General features: G+C 46.1%; 1 protein-coding gene across 1 annotated transcript in view; it reads left to right on the forward strand.

The window, feature by feature from the left end:
* Window positions 1-20528, forward strand: part of C2H13orf42 (chromosome 2 C13orf42 homolog) — a 59909-nt gene extending 39381 nt beyond the window's left edge. Inside the window, exons 2-3 of the mRNA XM_063957046.1 lie at window positions 17299-17446; window positions 19921-20528. Coding sequence (XP_063813116.1) covers window positions 17299-17446; window positions 19921-20147 — 375 coding nt within the window. The 3' untranslated portion in view covers window positions 20148-20528. The remainder of the gene's footprint in view (window positions 1-17298; window positions 17447-19920) is intronic.
* The last annotated feature ends 258 nt before the right edge of the window (window positions 20529-20786 follow it).

Below are 20786 nucleotides of genomic sequence, written 5' to 3' on the forward strand. Positions count from 1 at the left end.
TCACTGGAATTATATGGCAGTACCACTGGACATATACGGCAGTATCACTGGATTTATACAGCAGTACCACTGGATTTATATGGCAGTATCACTGGACTGGATTTATACGGCAGTACCACTGGATTAATATATGCCAGTACCACTGGACATATACTGCAGTATCACTGGATTTATAGGGCAGTAACGCTGGACATATACGGCAGTATCACTGGACATATACGGCAGTACCACTGGACTTATACAGCAGCACAGGGACACCACCACTGGACTGAAGCAGGACAACACAGCACCACTGCAATATACTGGACTTACACAGCAGCACTGGACATATGATAGCAGAGGACACCACCACTGTGACTGAACTCAGTGTCGGACTGGGGCATGAAGGGCCCACCGGAGAAATCCAGTAAAAGGGGCCCATGTTTGGGGGGGTGGTCAGCCACCCCAGAGATTTTGGCTAGCCAATAGAGCCATGGGCCCCTTGATGAATATATATAGTAAATACTGCTAGTGTATGCATGATGAACAGTCAGGAAGTTGATCCCTTGAGGAGAAGGTGGGCCCACAGGCAGTGGGGCCCACCGGGGGTTTCCCCTGTACCCCTGAGGGCCAGTCCGACCCTTGCTGGACTGATGCAGCACAAGACACTACCACTATACTGATGCAGGACAACACAGCACCACTGGACTGGACTTCTACAGCAGCACTGGACATATGGCAGCAGAGGACACCACCACTGTGACTGGACTGATGCAGCATAAGACACTACACTTGACTGAGCAGCACAAGACAGCACTGGAATCGCCACCCCACTTTCCCTCCCGCACAGACACTGACAATGGAGACACGTCCTCTCGCTACACTCTCCAATGCCGGAGTGAAAATGGCGGCGACGCGGGGCTCCTTTTATGGAATCCAAACCCTGCGAGAATCTGACAGCGGGATGATGACGTTTTGCCTCGTTCTGGTTTCCGGATCAGGCAGGAAGACCCGAGCCGAACTCGGATCCGGGCTCAGGTAGTGAAGTTCGGGGGGGTTCGGTTCTCAGGGAAACGAACCTGCTTATCTCTAGTTATTACTCAGTCTTGTTTTTATTACTGCTCTGTTCCTAATTGAAAATTGCAATAGAACATGCTGGTTCTGTATAAGTAACTGTTAATAAATTAAAATAACTAGGTGATTCATCGCTCCCTACGGGTGCTCTTCACACCGTCACAAGGGGCTAAGCCCCTTTAATCCTTGCACGCTCTTGGGGCGTGCAATATTTTTATTATATCGAGTATTACCTCCAATCATTTTGTGAGTGGTTAAATATTGCACGGACAAGGGCGTGCGATGGTTAAGGGGACGTAGCCCCTTGCAACGGCGTGAACATCGCACGCAGGGCACAATGAATCACCTAGTAGGTGGGTGCGTGGGAGATGGCAAGGGGGTTGCGGAGGTGCCGTGGGTGGGGGAGGGGTGGGGTGTTTGGTTCAGAATGGAAATAGACACAGCAGCGTGTGGTCAGGCAAGGAGCATGACCTCTGCGTCTTAGGTACATCAACTACTCACCAGAAAGTAAAAGGGTCATGGCCTGCATCCAGCCACCTCTCCTATATATTTGGGCAGATCTGTGACTCTATGACTCAGGGGGCGGGATGTACTAACCTCTCCCGCTGCGGTATCTGGCTTATCGCATCCTGTGTGGTCTCCTCATTAATAGGATCGTTGCCCGTAGTTTTCTCCTCACTGCGCTTCCGCCTCATCACCGCCATGGCCACTCAGTCCCGAACTCTCCGTAGCGGTTGATCAGCGCTGCGCTCCCCCTGTCAGTCGCGCACACTGGTTGCGGCACACAGCAGAGACAAGTGCGCATGCGCGACTGACAGGGGGAGCACAACGCTGATCAACCGCTACGGAGAGTTCAGGACTGAGTGGTGATGAGGTGGAAGCGCAGTGAGGAGAAAACTACGGGTAGCGGGCGGCGATCCTATTACCGAGGAGAACACACAGGATGCATTAAGCCAGATACCGCAGTGGGAGAAGTTAGAACATCCCGCCCTGACTCCGCCCAGCATTGTGACTGCCCAGCATTAGGAAATGAGTCACAGAGTCACAGATCTGTGCTAATGTATAGGAGATGTTTGCACTGGCTGATGGGAGGAGTTAGGAGCATCGCAGGCATCCATTGCTTAGTACTGAGATGGAATTTTGCATCATAGAATTATGTAGATGAGGCTGGAGAAGACATAGGGGGTGATTCAGAGCTGATCATAGATGTTCTAAATTTAGCACATCTACGATCAGTTTCTCTGACATGCGGTGGGGTGCCCAGCAGCACAGGGCTAGTCCGCCCCTCATGTCAGGCCCTGCCCCTCCACACATGACAATTAGGCAGAGGCGATCGTAGCGGTGAGATGCTTTTGCATCTCACTGGGTCTCACGGGGAGCGCACTCCAGCAAGGACTTCAGGCTGTGATCACTATTGTACCAGCGATTGGGTCTGAATTAGGCCCATAGTCAGTGGCAAACGCAGGATTTCTAAAGGGGGGTTTCTAAATGCCAGTCCACAATCTCCCACTCTGCATAACATTGGAGCCAGTGCAAGAGTCTGGGGGAGCGGTAGAAGAACCTGGACATTAATGTAAACATTGGTCTATTTTTACTCTGGAAACTGTAAGGAATACAGTATTAATATTTAACACTATAGATAGGCTGTATCAAACAAAGTGGGTACTAAAAGGTTAAACATACCATTGTAAATAAATACACAAACATAATAGAACCAGTACTGCACTTTCTAAGCACACATTCTCTCACCTCATGGTAAGGCTCCTGTCTCTTCTTCCTAGTAGCTACTCTCTGGTCCAGAGAACTGATTGAGGACTCAAATTCACACACACAGCAAACTTTGTAGAAGAAGCTGCTACCACTGGGCATGTTTAGCAGCTCTGCTCTGTACCTTATACTGCATGTTGAGGCAACAGCTCTAGTAATCATATTATATACCATTGCTATTTTCATTATGTGAGCCAGTTGTCAAGAGGAGGGGGGTTTCCGAGCAACCGGAAACCCCCCCTGCGTTTGCCTATGATAGTTACAGTATATAGGAGATGTTTCTCAGTTTACAGGAGAACATACTGTACAGGGTCTTAGGCAGAGTTTCATACATATTCAATGCAATCCATATAAAACCCTGAAAAAATGGACGTTTTCGTATCTATGAATATTTGTCCGCAAACGCGACATGAAGCCAACTCCACATAGGCAGAAAATGCTGTCTTTCAGGACACATTTTTTGTTTGTGACTACAAACCCTCCATGGATCTGTGCAGCAGTTGTCTGCACTCAGCAGCTGGCTTCCCATCACTTATCTGTACGATGGGTGACTCTCTGGCAGCTGCACATTGGGGGTAATTCATACCTGATCGCTCGCTGTTTTTTGCATTCCTACGTTCGCATAGTCGCCACCTATAGGGGAGTGTATTTTAGCTGTGTAAGTGTGCGATTGCATGTGCAGCCGAGCAGTATAAAAAAAATTTGTGCAGTTTCTGAGTTGCCCAGGACTTACTCAGCCGCTGCGATCACTTCAGCCTGTCCGGGGCCGGAATTGACGTCACACACCCGCCCTTCAAACGCTTGGACACGCCTGTGTTTTTCCAACCACTCCCTGAAAACGGTCAGTTGCCAACCACAAACACCTTCTTCCTGTCAATCTCCTTGTGATCGGCTGTGCGAATGGATTCTTCGTAAAACCTGCGAAATGGATTCTTCGCACAGCAACGATCCGCTTTGTACCTGTGCGACGCGCCTGCGCATTGCGGTGTATACGCATGCGCAGTTCTGACCTGATCGCAGCGCTGCAAAAAGTGCTAGCGAGCGATCAGGTCTGAATGACCCCCATTGTTTCACAGTTCAGGCCTGCTCTGTCCTCAGCACTTTTCTCTCCAGCTCTGTGCACTGGACGCAGCCATCTTGGTTCAGGTCAGCTAACCACTCAACCACCAATGACACAACAGGATTCAGTCATGTGAATCAGGTTATCAAACCAAGTGCAGCAAGGGGTATTAAAGGCTGTCTAGGTAAACTAGCAAACTGCCAGTGCAACACTGCTCTCCTACTACATCCCTCAGATCCTTATCTGCCTGATCAGCCTTCTGATTCAAAGTTACTGTTGCTTGTTTCCAGTTCCAGCCTGGTCTGTAGCACTAATGTTCGCAGCCAGTCACCATTATCACCATCTCACCTGGTGTGCAGCACCACTGGCCCCAGCCAGCCACCAGCATCACCAGCCAGTCTGGTTAATCCAGATACCAGCTCCAGATCAGTCTACAGCACTACTGGTTCCAGTTCAGTTACCAACATTACCACCTAGCCTGGTTAATTCAGACTTCAGTTGCAGCTTGGTCTGCAGTAAAGCCAGTCCCAGCCCGGCATCCAACCTAACCTGTCCCAGTCCAGTAACAAGCTTTGCCAGTCCGAGCTAGGCACTCAGCATAACTAAACCCGGCCAAATAACCAGCTTAGCCGTTCCCAGCCCGGCACTCAGCACAACCAGTCCCAGCCCGGTAATGGGTTTAGCTGGTTCCAGGCCAGCATTCCAGCATAGTCCGTTCCAGTCCACCATAGCAAAGTAGCTGGTCCCAGTCCGGCAATCTAGCCCAGTTGGCCCGAGCCTGGCACTCAAGCAAGGTATGTCCCTGCTTTCAGTCATTTGGGCTAAATCTCTAGCCCTTGTTCTCACCTCACGCGAAGAAGCTACATACGACTGCCCAGCTTCCTGCATACGACTTTCACCTCTGAAGCAGCCCTAGCATCTCTGGGAACACAAGAGTCTACCGATCTGACAGCAGTATTCTTTATAAAGAAATATAAACTGTGTGTATATATCTATATCTGTCTATCAGAGGAGGAAGTACCGGAGGCCGGGCTCCAACTCTGAAGGGGGCATCTGGCCTGATTTTCTCCATAGCCACCGGAGACTGCTCCACTCCGAGCCGAATATCATTGGGGAAGGAGGCGGTGTTTACCGGCAGTGTCAGACAATGCACCACCTACTAACAGCCCCGCTGGTGCTTGTCTCCCACCAGCATCCAAACCCCCTCCCACCCCACCCCCGCCAGCGGCTCATGCTGTCTAGGAGTTGGCTGCTCTGTTCTAGAAGATGCATTACCTTCAATAGGTGAGGATCGGCAGCCATGGCTGCAATGTTTGGGACACTATGGGCTAGATGCATCATCTCTTGGAGAGTGATATAGTGGAGAGAGATAAAGTACCAGCCAATCAGCTCCTAACTGCCATGTTACAGGCTGTGTTTGAAAAAATAGGATTTTAATACCTACCGGTAAATCCTTTTCTCTTAGTCCGTAGAGGATGCTGGGGATGCTTCAAGAACCATGGGGTACAGACGGGATCCGCAGGAGACATGGGCACTTTAAGACTTTAAAAGGGGTGTGAACTGGCTCCTCCCTCTATGCCCCTCCTCCAGACTCCAGTTATAGGAACTGTGCCCAGGGAGACGGACATTTCAAGGAAAAGGATTTATATAATTTTTAAACTAAGGTGAGATACATACCAGCTCACACCTCAAACACGCCGTACAACATGGCATTCAACAACAACGCATGCAATGGTATGACTAACATAAGCCACAGATTGACTGAACTCAACTCAACCTGAGTGTAACCATAACCAAAAACTGAAGATACAGCCCGCACAGGGACGGGCGCCCAGCATTCTCTACAGACTAAGAGAAAAGGATTTACCGTTAGGTAATAAAATCCAATTTTCTCATACGTCCTAGAGGATGCTGGAGATGCTTCAAGACCCATGGGGTTTATACCAAAGCTCTAGAACGGGCGGGAGAGTGCGGATGACTCTGCAGCACCGATTGACCAAACAAGAGGTCCTCCTCAGCCAGGGTATCAAACTTGTAAAACTTTGCAAAGGTGTTTGATCCTGACCAAGTAGCAGCTCGGCAAAGCTGTAATGCCGAGACCCCTCGGGCAGCCGCCCAAGATGAGCCCACCTTTCTTGTAGAATGGGCCTTCACCGATTTCGGTAACAGCAATCCTGCCGTAGAATGAGCCTGCTAAATCGTATTACAGATCCAGCGTGCAATAGTCTGCTTTGAAGCAGGAGCCTCAATCTTGTTGGGAGCCCATAGGACAAACACTGTTTTCCTAATTTCAGCCGTTCTGGCGACATAGATTTTCAAGTCTCTGACCACATCGAGAGACTTCGATTCCGCCAAGGCGTCAGTAGCCACTGGCACCACAATAGGCTGGTTTACGTGAAACGATGAAACCACTTTTGGCAGAAATTGCTGACGAGTTCTCAACTCTGTTCTATTAGCAAGGAAGATTAAATAGGGGCTTTTGTGAGACAAAGCCGCCAATTCAGATACCCGCCTTGCGGATGCCAAGGCCAACAACATGACTACTTTCCAAGTAAGGAATTTTAACTCAACCTTACGTAAAGGTTCAAACCAATGAGATTGCAGGAACTGCAACACCACATTAAGATCCCATGGTGACACTGGGGGCACAAAGGGAGGTTGGATGTGCAGTACACCTTTCACGAAGGTCTGAACTTCTGGAAGGGAGGCCAATTCTTTCTGAAAGAAAATTGATAAGGCCGAAATTTGTACTTTAATGGAGCCTAACTTTAGGCCCGCATCCACACTTGCTTGCAAAAAAATGGAGCAAACACCCCAGCTGAAAGTCCGCCATAGGAGCCTTCTTGGATTCACACCAAGACACATATTTTCTCCAAATACGGTGGTAATGCTTTGCCGTTACTTCTTTTCTAGCCTGAAGAAGTGTGGGAATGACTTCACTGGGAATACCCTTTCGGGCTAGGATTTGGCGTTCAACCGCCATGCCGTCAAACGCAGTCGCGGTAAGTCCTGATACACGCATGGTCCTTGTTGTAACAGGTCCTCTCGTAGAGGAAGAGGCCAGGGATCTTCTATGAGCAACTCCTGAAGATCTGGATACCAGGCCCTCCTTGGCCAGTTTGGAACAATGAGAATCGCCTGAACCCTTGTTCTTCTTATGATCTTTATCATCTTTGGAATGAGTGGAAGTGGAGGGAACACATAGACCGACGGAAACACCCACGGTGTCGCTAGGGCGTCCACCGCTATTGCTTGAGGGTCCCTCGACCTGGAACAATATCTCGGAAGTTTCTTGTTGAGGCGAGACGCCATCATGTCTATTTGAGGAATTCCCCAATGACTTGTCACTTCTGCAAAGACCTCTTGATGAAGACCCCACTCTCCCGGATGGAGATCGTGTCTGCTGAGGAAGTCTGCTTCCCAGTTGTCCACTCCTGGAATGAAGACAGCTGACAGAGCGCTTGCATGTCTCTCCGCCCAGCAAAGAACTTTCGTGGCCTCCGCCATCGCCGCTCTGCTCTTTGTTCCGCCCTGGTGGTTTATGTACGCCACTGCTGTTATGTTGTCTGACTGAATCAAGACGGGCAGACCACGAAGAAGATGTTCCGCTTGCAGAAGGCCGTTGTAAATGGCCCTTAATTCCAGAATGTTTATGTGCAGACAAGCTTCCTGGCTTGACCATTTTCCCTGGAAATTTCTCCCCTGTGTGCTGCTCACCAGCCTTGGAGACTTGCATCTGTGGTCACCAGGATCCAATCCTGAATCCCGAACCTGCGTCCCTCTAGGAGGTGAGAACTGTGCAGCCACCACAGGAGAGAGATTCTGGTCCTGGAAGATAGGATTATTTTCCGGTGCATGTACAGGTGAGACCCGGACCACTTGTCCAACAGGTCCCACTGAAACACTCTGGCATGGAACCTGCCAAACTGAATGGCCGCCACCATCTTCCCCAGCAACCGAGTGCATTGAAGAATCGACACACTTGCCGGTTTCAGAATCTGTTTTACCATGTTCTGTATTTCCAGAGCCTTTTCCTCTGGAAGAAAAACTCTCTGTAATTCTGTATCCAGAATCATACCCAGGAACAACAGCCGTGTTGTCAGAACCAACTGTGATTTTGGCAAGTTTAGGAGCCAACCATGTTGTTGCAGAATTGTCAGTGAGAGCGTAACGTTTTTCAGTAATTGCTCCTTGGATCTTGCCTTTATCAGGAGATCGTCCAAGTACGGGATAATTGTGATTCCCTGCTTGCGCAGGAGAACCATCATTTCCGCCATAACCTTGGTGAAAATCCTCGGAGCTGTGGACAGACCAAACGGCAACGTCTGAAATTGGTAATGACAATCCTGAACAGCAAACCTCAGGTAAGCCTGATGTGGAGGATATATGGGTACGTGTAAGTAGGCATCCTTTATGTCGACCGACACCATAAAATCCCCCTCCTCCAGACTGGAGATCACTGCTCAGAGAGATTCCATCTTGAATTTTAATTTTTTTAGATAGAAATTGAGGGATTTTAGGTTCAGAATCGGTCTGACTGAGCCATCCGGCTTCGGGACCACGAACAGGCTCGAATAAAAGCCTTCCCCCTGTTGTGACGGGGGTACAGTGACAATGACTTAATTTTGACACAGCTTTAGTATTGCAGCGCATACTACCTCCCTTTCTGGAAGAGAAGCTGGCAAGGCCGATTTGAAAAATCGGTGAGGGGGCACGTCTTGAAACTCCAATTTGTACCCTTGGGTTACTATTTCCAATATCCAAGGATCCAGGGCCAAGTGAACCCAGACCTGACTGAAGAGTTGGAGACGTGCCCCCACCAGTGCGAACTCCCGCAGAGGAGCCCCAGCGTCATGTGGTGGATTTGGTAGAAGCCGGGGAGGACTTCTGCTCTTGGGAACTTGCCACAGCCTGTGACCTTTTTCCCCTTCCTCTTCCTCTCGTAGCAAGGAAGGAAGACCCTCGTCCTTTTTTGTATTTATTGGTCCGAAAGGACTGCATCTGATAGTGGGGCGTTTTCTTTTGTTGTGCAGGAACATAAGGTAAAAATGATGACTTACCTGCGGTAGCCGTAGATGCCAGGTCCGCGAGGCCGTCACCAAACAAGACACTACTGTTAAACGGTAGAGACTCCATAGTCTTCTTAGAGTCAGCATCAGCATTCCATTGATGAATCCACAATGCATGACAAAACAAGACTTATCCTGCACCAGACTGAATATAATTAATTGACTAAATAGTGATAACCAACTTAACAGAAAAAGATTAGGCCCCCATGGGCAACTATTCTAACGTTGGAGGTGCTCCTAGGAATAATGTACCAAATACACATAAATTTAGTGGATGTAGAAGAACCCACATCTCACCAAAAGAAAAGAAATGCCTTTGTTTGGAGCACTCTTTTATATATGAATTTATGAAAGATTTATTTTATTAAAACTTAGCTTTTATTATTCCTTACTTGACTAAAAGATAAAAGGGGTATGCTATAATTAATGAATCCCCTTATAAACAGTGGTAAAAATCTATAAATAAGAGCAATTACACTCGTTTATTATATAATGATGTAATTGTTCAAAAATTAGAAAATACAATGATAGTGATCTATCAGTCTAATCAGATAAACAGCAGTAGTGATATTTTTTACTCTCGTATACTCAGAAATTCATTAACATTTGGGTATTTAATATCACAAATAAATTCAGACCAATTATATGCGTCTGGATTTGATCAAGCGGTGTAAATAATGCTAGAAAACTTCTTTGGATCAGCTTCTCCCCACAATTCAATCAAGCTTATACACAAAAAGACCGATACTTTCTCATAGAGATAAACAGAAATGCTATCCATAACTGTATCGGTAAATAAAGAGTACAAGGTTGCATTTTGACTTCTTTAAACAAGAACCTGACATATATTGTATCACAATTGTATGAAACAGGTGTTGGTGCATAAATAGCCACCTGTTATTAGGACCAGATTCCAGTCACAATGTAGCAAAGTCGTGTGAGTCAATCAGCACATAATCACATTGAAAGAGAGGGTTATACATTACAAATCCTGTACTCTTTAATGATTGTCCATAATCTGGAAACACATTGCTACATATAAGCAAAAAATTGTATTGTGATATAACAAAAAGGGAGGGGAGAAGGGAAAAAGAAAAAAACAGAAACAAAGTGTAGACACTCTAGTCAGCTGATCCCATCTGCTGTCCGACCTCATCCAAGAGCGGAGGAAAGATGAGAGTGGGACCGTCGACTGTGACGTAGAAAAAAGAAAGACAGGCACATTGGCTGAAGACCCCGTCGTGGTGTTAGATGGGCCCTGATGCTAAAGAGCCTTGCAGGGTCTAAATGCGCCACTTGGGCCAGAGCCAGAGGCCGAAATGAAAAGACAAGTAATACAAAAATGAAAATTATATTTTTGCTCTCAACTGAAGTTATGAGAGATGAAGTTAATGAATCTTTTGTTCTTTAGAGCAGGGTTTAAATTTAAACTGCAATTGCCCACATCTAAATTGCTCCTAAATTGATGAAACTAATTTCAATCTATAACCTTATGAGCACTGGCTGATTAATATCTCAAATATTTAGTGTGTCCACCTTTATTGCACTTTGCTGGATTGATGAGACTATTTTAATGTCTAACCTTATGAGCACAGGCTCAAATATTAGTGTGTCCACCTTTGTTGCACCCTGCTAAATTGATATGACTGATTTAATTGTATAACCTTATAAGCACAGGCTGATTAATATCTCAAATATTAGTGTGTCCACCTTTGTTGCACCTTGCTCATTGCCATATCTTTCAAAGAGGTATATACCTATTAAAAAGAATAGAAAAACCTGTGTTTAAAAATACCTAACAGGTGAGAGCTGAAGAAAAAAGGAATAGTGGGTACTCCAGTTCATTAGTCCCATCTGCTGTCTGACCTCATCCAGAGAGCGGAGGACAGATGAGAGTAGGATCATGGGATGTGCCGTGAAAAAGGAGAAAAACCGGACGGCAACTTGAGAAGCCGTATGTGGTGTTAGGCGGACCCTGATGCTTAATAGCCTTGCAGGGTCCGGATGCGCCACCGGAGACCAAATGTCCGTCCGTGAAGAAAAAGAGGGAAAAGGGAGAGGGTGTGGGGAGTACCGGAATGTTGTGTCTGGAGCGCAACTCGCTGTAAGTCACTGCTCTGGCAGCGGTCCGTTGATCGCTTGGAGCTGCTGCTGCTGATCACGTCTCCCCCGCTGCTAGCCGCGGTCAGTTGGGCTTGCTCACCTGGGCTGCTAGGTGAGCAAGCCCAGGTGGTGAAACGTACATCCTAATTACGGCCCTATGCACGGTCTCCTCACTGCAGGGGGAGCCGTGATCAGCAGCAGCAGTTTCAAGCAATCGAGCGGCTTGGATCAACTGACCGCGGCTAGCAGCGGGGGAGACGTGATCAGCAGCAGCAGCTCCAAGCGATCAACGGACCGCTGCCAGAGCAGTGACTTACAGCGAGTTGCGCTCCAGACACAACATTCCGGTACTCCCCACACCCTCTCCCTTTTCCCTCTTTTTCTTCACGGACGGACATTTGGTCTCCGGTGGCGCATCCGGACCCTGCAAGGCTATTAAGCATCAGGGTCCGCCTAACACCACATACGGCTTCTCAAGTTGCCGTCCGGTTTTTCTCCTTTTTCACGGCACATCCCATGATCCTACTCTCATCTGTCCTCCGCTCTCTGGATGAGGTCAGACAGCAGATGGGACTAATGAACTGGAGTACCCACTATTCCTTTTTTCTTCAGCTCTCACCTGTTAGGTATTTTTAAACACAGGTTTTTCTATTCTTTTTAATAGGTATATACCTCTTTGAAAGATATGGCAATGAGCAAGGTGCAACAAAGGTGGACACACTAATATTTGAGATATTAATCAGCCTGTGCTTATAAGGTTATACAATTAAATCAGTCATATCAATTTAGCAGGGTGCAACAAAGGTGGACACACTAATATTTGAGCCTGTGCTCATAAGGTTAGACATTAAAATAGTCTCATCAATCCAGCAAAGTGCAATAAAGGTGGACACACTAAATATTTGAGATATTAATCAGCCAGTGCTCATAAGGTTATAGATTGAAATTAGTTTCATCAATTTAGGAGCAATTTAGATGTGGGCAATTGCAGTTTAAATTTAAACCCTGCTCTAAAGAACAAAAGATTCATTAACTTCATCTCTCATAACTTCAGTTGAGAGCAAAAATATAATTTTCATTTTTGTATTACTTGTCTTTTCATTTCGGCCTCTGGCTCTGGCCCAAGTGGCGCATTTAGACCCTGCAAGGCTCTTTAGCATCAGGGCCCATCTAACACCACGACGGGGTCTTCAGCCAATGTGCCTGTCTTTCTTTTTTCTACGTCACAGTCGACGGTCCCACTCTCATCTTTCCTCCGCTCTTGGATGAGGTCGGACAGCAGATGGGATCAGCTGACTAGAGTGTCTACACTTTGTTTCTGTTTTTTTCTTTTTCCCTTCTCCCCTCCCTTTTTGTTATATCACAATACAATTTTTTGCTTATATGTAGCAATGTGTTTCCAGATTATGGACAATCATTAAAGAGTACAGGATTTGTAATGTATAACCCTCTCTTTCAATGTGATTATGTGCTGATTGACTCACACGACTTTGCTACATTGTGACTGGAATCTGGTCCTAATAACAGGTGGCTACTTATGCACCAACACCTGTTTCATACAATTGTGATACAATATATGTCAGGTTCTTGTTTAAAGAAGTCAAAATGCAACCTTGTACTCTTTATTTACCGATACAGTTATGGATAGCATTTCTGTTTATCTCTATGAGAAAGTATCGGTCTTTTTGTGTATAAGCTTGATTGAATTGTGGGGAGAAGCTGATCCAAAGAAGTTTTCTAGCATTATTTACACCGCTTGATCAAATCCAGACGCATATAATTGGTCTGAATTTATTTGTGATATTAAATACCCAAATGTTAATGAATTTCTGAGTATACGAGAGTAAAAAATATCACTACTGCTGTTTATCTGATTACTGATAGATCACTATCATTGTACTTTCTAATTTTTGAACAATTACATCATTATATAATAAACGAGTGTAATTGCTCTTATTTATAGATTTTTACCACTGTTTATAAGGGGATTCATTAATTATAGCATACCCCTTTTATCTTTTAGTCAAGTAAGGAATAATAAAAGCTAAGTTTTAATAAAATAAATCTTTCATAAATTCATATATAAAAGAGTGCTCCAAACAAAGGAATTTCTTTTCTTTTGGTGAGATGTGGGTTCTTCTACATCCACTAAATTTATATGAATCCACAATGCCCTCCTAGCCGAGACTGCCATGGCATTGGCACTTGATCCCAAAAGACCAATATCCCTTGCAGCTTCTTTTAGATAGGCTGCAGTGTCCCTGATATGACCCAGAGTCAAAAGCACACTATCCCTGTCCAGGGAATCTATATCAGATGACAAGTTATCTGCCCACTTTTCAATAGCGCTACTCACCCATGCCGATGCAACGGCAGGCCTGAGCAGCGTACCTGTAGTGACAAAAATGGATTTTAATGTATTTTCCTGCTTACGATCCGCAGGATCCTTTAGGGCTGCCGTGTCAGGAGACGGAAGTGCCACCTTTTTGGACAGACGCAATAGAGCTTTATCCACCGTGGGGTTTGACTCCCACTTTTCCCTGTCCCCAGAGGGGAACAGATATGCTACCGGAATTCTCTTGGGAACCTGTAACTACTTATCAGGATTTTCCCAAGCTTTTTCAAAAAGAGCGTTCAGTTCATGAGAGGGAGGAAATGTCACCTCAGGTTTCTTTCCCTTAAACATGCAGACCCTAGTATCAGGAACAGTAGGGTCCTCCGTTATATGTAATACGTCTTTTATCACCACAATCATGTACTGAATGCTCTTAGCCAGTTTAGGATTCAATCTGGCATCACTATAGTCGACACTGGAATCAGAGTCCGTGTCGGTATCTGTATCTGCTATCTGGGTAAATGCACGTTTCTGTGACCCCGAGGGGGTCTGAGCTTGCGACAATGCATCCTCCATGGATTTTCTCCATGTCTGGTTCTTAGACTCAGATTTATCTAATCTTTTATTCAACCGAGCCACATTTGCATTCAAAACACTCAAAACATTTACCCAATCAGCCGTCGGCAGTGCCGACACGGTCACTCCCACAGTCTTTTCTGTCCCCACTCCAGCCTCCTCCTGGGAAGAGCACTCAGCCTCAGACATGTCGACACACGCGTACAGACACCCACAACCACACTGGGGCTATAGGGGACAGACCCACAGCAAAGCCTGTTAGAGAAACACAGAGGGAGTTTTGCCAGCTCACAATCCAGCGCCTATCCTGGTTCTGAAGCATGTAATATACTGCCCAGACCTGTTAGCGCTTTTAATATCAATAAAATAGCACCAAATCAACTGTGCCCCCCCCCCCCCCCCTCCCCGTTTTGAACCTTGTTACTTGTACAGCAGTGTGGGAGGCCAGGCTCAGCGTCTCTGCAGCTATGAAGAGAAAATGGCACTAGTTAGAGCTGTGAGGGCTAAGCCACGCCCCCTTAATGGCGCGCTTCAGTCCCGCTTATTTTTCTATATTTATACTGGCGGGGGTCTGTATTTAGTGCCCAGGCACTGTATACTCTTATGCCAGTTGCTATTGAGATTTTATGCTGCCCAGGGCGCCCCCCCTGCACCCTGCAGTGCCGTTTTGTATGTGGGAGCATGGCCCGCAGCGCGGCCGCTGTGCGGTACCTCAAAAGCCGTCACTGAAATCTTCTGCTGTCACTGAAGTCTTCTGATCTTCTTCTACTCACCCGGCTTCTGACTTCTGGCTCTGCAAGGGGGGTGACGGCGCGGCTCCGGGAACGAGCATCTAGGCGTACCTAGCGATCAGACCCTCTGGAGCTAATGGTGACCAGTAGCCTAAGAAGCAGAGCCTTGAAACTCACAGAAGTAGGTCTGCTTCTCTCCCCTCAGTCCCACGATGCAGGGAGCCTGTTGCCAGCAGGTCTCCCTGAAAATAATAAACCTAACAAAAGTATTTTTTCTGAGAAACTCTGGAGAGCTCCTCAGTGTGCATCCAGTCTCACTGGGCACAGAATCTAACTGGAGTCTGGAGGAGGGGCATAGAGGGAGGAGCCAGTTCACACCCTTTTAAAGTCTTAAAGTGCCCATGTCTCCTGTGGATCCCGTCTATACCCCATGGTTCTTGAAGCATCCCCAGCATCCTCTAGGACGTATGAGAAATGACAGGAGCTGATTGGCTGGTATTTTCTCTCTCTCCATTTTATCACTCTCCAAGTGATTACGCATCTAGCCCTATGTGTGTATGGGTGGTCTTCAGTATGCCGGCTGTCGGGATTCAGGCGCACAGTATACCAGCGTCGGAATCCCGACAGCCGGCATACCGACTATTATTCTCCCTCGTGGGGTTCCACGACCCCCCTGGAGGGAGAATAAAATAGCGTGCCCACAGCATGGCGAGCGCAGCGAGCCCGCAAGGGGCTAATTTGTGCTCGCCACACTGTCGGTATGCCGGCGGTCGGGCTCCCGGCGCCGGTATGCTGGTCGCCGGGAGCCCGACCGCCGGCATACCATACTACACCCGTGTGTATATGAGGCTGTGTGTGTGTGCATATGGTGGGCTGTGTATGCATATGGAGCTATGTGTGTGCATTTGGGGTTGTATGTGTGCATATGGTCGGCTATGTGTGTGTATATGGGGCTGTGTGTGTGTGTGTGTGTGTGTGTGTGTGTGTGTGTGTGTGTGTGTATATGGGGGTGTGTGTGTGTGTGTGTGTGTGTGTATGTGTGTTCATATGGGGGTGGTGTCACACCATTGTCTATTTTGTCTCTGAGCGTCTGGTATGAACTTCCCTGAATGACAGGATTGGTGTCTGTAAATCCAGTCAAATAGAGTGGCTTTACTCTGATTGTTCAGGACATGAGAAAAGCAGAGTACAGATCTAACAAATCAGAGTTGTTTTTCTCACACTCTAACCAATCAGAGCAAAGCCACTTTGATTATTTGGGGCTCCCTAAGGACCTGTCTAGCTTTGTTCAATGTGTTTTTTTTTTTCTTTTTGGCTGATTGGATTGCAAGACAGAAGACGCCCTGCGGGCATGGGACTATCTATAATGCGTGCACCTCACCTGTCCGCTGAGCGCTGCGGAGACCACAGTGAAAATGGCGGTGGTGGCATTTTCCAGGAGATATGCACATGCGCAGTAGAATCTGACACACTGCCAGAGTGCTACTCGGCACCTGCACCAGAGCCTGCACAAGGGCCCCCTCCTCTGCCCCTCATACCCTGGGGTTGTCCTTATTTCAAGAATATAATTTTTCGGGGTGTGTATTTTTCATATATTTTCAGATGTACTAAGCAGTAAAAGAGTGGAGAAGTGAGCCAATGGAGAAGTTGTCCATGGCAACCAATCAGCATTAAAGTAACATTTATTTATTAAATTATACAGAGCAGCTGATTGGTAGCCATGTGCAACTTCTCTACTGGCTCACTTCACTCTTTTCAGTGCTTAGTACATCTGCCTCTTAAAGTCTGGACAAGGGCGATGAATGTAGTCACACTTGATTAAGCTTCAATAGGTATGTGGGTAATTAAAACAATGGGTAAAGATAGGAGACATAATAATAATAATAATAATAATAATAATAATAATAATAAATAATGCACCTCACACTGCAAATTATTGTAATTTTTAGAAGTTACCGACTAGTTCCAAGACCATATAAAAGCATGATTGATTGCTTCTATACCTATCACTGCAGCCTCAATTGGCTTCTAGTATCTGTCATTATTACATTTTGGGGGGTATTATTCTTTGGGTGGAATTCAAATGTTTGAAAAGTCGGTTGGGTGTCTGTATGTTCCTGTCTATTAGATAGGAAAAAACAGACTCCCAACTGACTTTTCAAACATTTGAATCTCCCTCATTAAATGAGCACAGAAGTTATAATATAAGGACTCACTGATTATAAGGACAACACAAGTCCTTACTGTTTGTACACAGATATTATTGAGAGGTTTATCAATAGTGTATATTTGCATTAATTGTGCACTATGGATGGATCTGAGTTATAAGGAATATAGGGGTCTAGTTACTAAGCCTTGGATGGAGTTAAAGTACCAGCCAATCAGTTCCTAACTGCCATTTTTAAAACCCAGTCTGTGACATGTCAGATAGGAGCGGATTGGCTGGTAATTTATCTCTGTGGACTTTATCTCCATCTAAGGCTTAGTAAACAGACCCCATAATTTCTCATAAGTGTTTGTCCCTTGGGGAACTCGTGTCTCATCCCATGTGCCCAGAAGAACAAGCTTCCAGCAATATGTGACAATAATTATTTGTCTGTGCAGGTTTCGAAGGACAATGTAAGACAGCTTCCCAACTGTGATATCTTAGATGCAATCGCTTATTTCGACTCCATCATTGCAGAACTGGACGCAGAAAAGAGAATAAGAACGACAACGAGTAATTACAAGCATGCAGATGTGGACTTTGATGGTTTGTGATTTTATCTAATTATTACAGTGTAAAGAAAATATACACTTATATCATAGTTATGTAATGCCTTAAAAATAGTTACATCCAATCTAGTACATGGGTGTCTGGACTGAAAGTGAGCAAAGCATGTTTATTATCACATATCCTCTAACTATCATTTTCATAGTAAAATGATGGTCGGGGCCTGGTAATGCCTCTCACGTCAGAAGAGGACCCCACTTTGTTCTGCTATACGTTGGACAGGGGTAACATTAGACTTGGAGTGTGAGGTAGCATGGAATTGCATGGCTCTCTGGGTACCATTGCGGTCACAATGCCTGCATCTGCTGTAGGTCAGTGCTTTAGTAACACAAAGTGCATACAAAAGTGTTATAAAAAGCAGGTCATGAAGAAAAATACTGTTCTATCCTCTTTCCATTATGACTGAGGTTGTTATTCAGAGAGGAATGCAGATCTGCGTTCATTTTTGCACATGCTGAGGGCCACCCAACACAGGGCAAGGCCACCCAGCATGTGTGGGGACGCATTCCAATGCGCCCGCGTTCTAATTCTGAATGCATCGGATCTAAGATTGACCGCTGGCAGCGCAGCCTGGTTGCACTGGCAGGCGGTCAGCAGCTTTCTTTTTTTTTGAGCGGGTGTGTGTGATATCACGCAGCCACCCTGAAACCCCCCCCCCCCCCCATTTTTGCAGCACCGCCCCCACAATACCGAACCTCCGCAATCACCACGCCTGTCATTAACATTGTAGTCGCATCCATTGGGGATGCAACCGCAATGTGTATGGCCACGTAGCCGCTGTGCAACCTGCGCTGTGGGGCGCTATTGCAGCCGGATCTGAATTCCCCCCAGAGTGTAATCTCTGTTTAGTGTAGAGTTGTATTATACCTGTGTATAGTACAGCCTGCATGCCACTCAGCAGTGACCAGAATTGCACTTAGCTGCAGCGAGAGGTTTTTTGATGCTCGCTGCTCTGGTTGCATTCTGGAAGATTACAGTGAATCAGAGACACAGATTGTATAAGTGTTTTCAAGTACAAATATTTTGTAGCCTATTTTCCACTTATTAAAAAAATGTAGAGACATTGCTGTGTAACACAGTATTCAGAGTTTATAACAAATGTTAAGGGGGGTACACACGGAGCGATAATCTAAGCAATCTGACTAGATTGCTTAGATTTTCTGCAACATCGCTCCGTGTGTAGCCCCCTCAGCGATAGCGATGCGCGGCCCCGCACATCGCTATCGCTGCTGCTAGATTGGCCTGCATGCAGGCCAATCTAGCGGGTCGCTCACTTCACCCGCTGGGTGAAATGAGCGGCCCCCCGTCTCCCCCCCGCACGCTCAGCACAGATCGCGCTGTGCTGAGCGCCGGGAGAGATGTGTGCTGAGCGGTTCGCTCAGCACACATCTCTCCCAAATCGGGCCTTGAGTACTGGCCTTTAGATACATGTGTTTTTTACCTTGAAATCTTGCAACTGCCATTGTTTCTGCCTGGCCTACTATGAGACCTAGGGGTATATTTACTAAGTGGCTGCTGTAAAAAGCTGCCTCTTGTTGGCTGGACTGGTTTTGGGATTTAAAATAGCAACAATGGGGGTAATTCTGAGTTGATCGCAGCAGGATCTTTGTTAGCAGTTGGGCAAAACCATGTGCACTGCAGGGGGGGCAGATATAACATGTGCAGAGAGAGTTAGATTTGGGTGGGGGGTGTTCAATCTGCAATCTAAATTGCAGTGTAAAATAAAGCAGCCAGTATTTACCCTGCACAGAAACAAAATAACCCACCCAAATCTAACTCTTTCTGCACATGTTATATCTGCCTCCCCTGCAGTGCACATGGTTTTGCCCAACTGCTAACAAAAATCCTGCTGCGATCAACTCAGAGTTACCCCCCTATATTAAATGCAAACCCCTCCTTGAGTTGCATTTAACATTATTGCTGTTTTAAATCCTGCAGTCAGAACTGCCAATAAGCGTTTAGTAAATATGCCCCTACATTGGTCAAATGCTTTGCATAGTATAGCTTTTGTAACAGTGAAATCTACAGACTTAAAGAAGGCTTTGTAGTGTATTAAGGCCCTCATTCCGAGTTGTTCGCTCGCTACTTTTAGCAGAAATGCAAACGCAAAGCCGCCGCCCTCTGGGAGTGTATCTTAGCATAGCAGAATTGCTAACGAAAGATTAGCAATTCTGCTATTAAGTATTTCCTTGCAGTTTCTGAGTAGCTCCAGACCTACTCCTAGATTGCGATCACCTCAGTCAGTTTAGTTCCTGGTTTGATGTCACAAACACGCCCAGCGTCCGGCCAGCCACTCCTCCGTTTCTCCAGCCACTCCTGCGTTTTTACCTGGCACGCCTGCGTTTTTTAGCACACTCCCTGAAAACGGCCAGTTTCCGCCCAGAAACACCCACTTCCTGTCAATCACACTACGATCAGCAGAGCTGATCTTGTATTGTTCTCTCTTCTGTCAGTGGCCACCAGTAGCAGAGATCACACTCTTCATTCAAACTGGATTCTACGAGCGGCACGAAGAAGCACAGAGGAGGTCTTCAGGACGTCCGTTTACAGCCAGTCTTGGAGAAGCTGCACCGGGAACACAAGCATCAAGAGGATAGAGCGATATCCTATCTATTTGCCGAAAGCTGTTGAAGGGGCATTTAACACATTGAAGTTTAAACCTCAGCCCAAAATAAAATAGCTGAAGTGTAACTGCTTAGGTGCCGCTAGCCCAATATACAAATAATAGCATCAATATTATTTCCGGGTTTAGGGTAACCCTGCGTAACTTGTCCCAGTCAGCTTTTTGTGCGCTCCGTAGTCCTGCTACTCATTACTATTATGCAGATAAGACGTTGCTGATAATTGGGGTCACTCTCTTTATTGTGTGAGACAAATGCAATTAAGGGGAACTGAGGAATAACTGTAAAACAATGACAAAAAAAACAAACACAAGAAGAACATCAAATGATCAGATAAGGAAAGATCAAAATACATACAATTTTAGAGCTACTGCTAATTATAAACTATGTGATACTCTGCGTGTATCAAATTAATGAAATAAGTATTTGAAATTGGTCTACTGAAATACGCACAAGTCAGCCAATGTGCCACGTAATATATAGACAGTAAACTAACTGTATGCATGGTGTGTGTACACAGTATATATATATATATATATATATATATATATAATCAGAATGAAAGACAGATCTGAGCTGTGACCTGAAACAGGAATAAGTCAAATATGGAACAGTAAGTAACATAACACAGTACATGAGTTAGGGGTCTATCTATTAAGCGGACGGAGATAAAGTACCAGCCAACCAGCTCCTGTCAT

This window comes from Pseudophryne corroboree, chromosome 2, assembly GCF_028390025.1.
Source record: "Pseudophryne corroboree isolate aPseCor3 chromosome 2, aPseCor3.hap2, whole genome shotgun sequence".
Lineage (NCBI taxonomy): Eukaryota > Metazoa > Chordata > Amphibia > Anura > Myobatrachidae > Pseudophryne > Pseudophryne corroboree.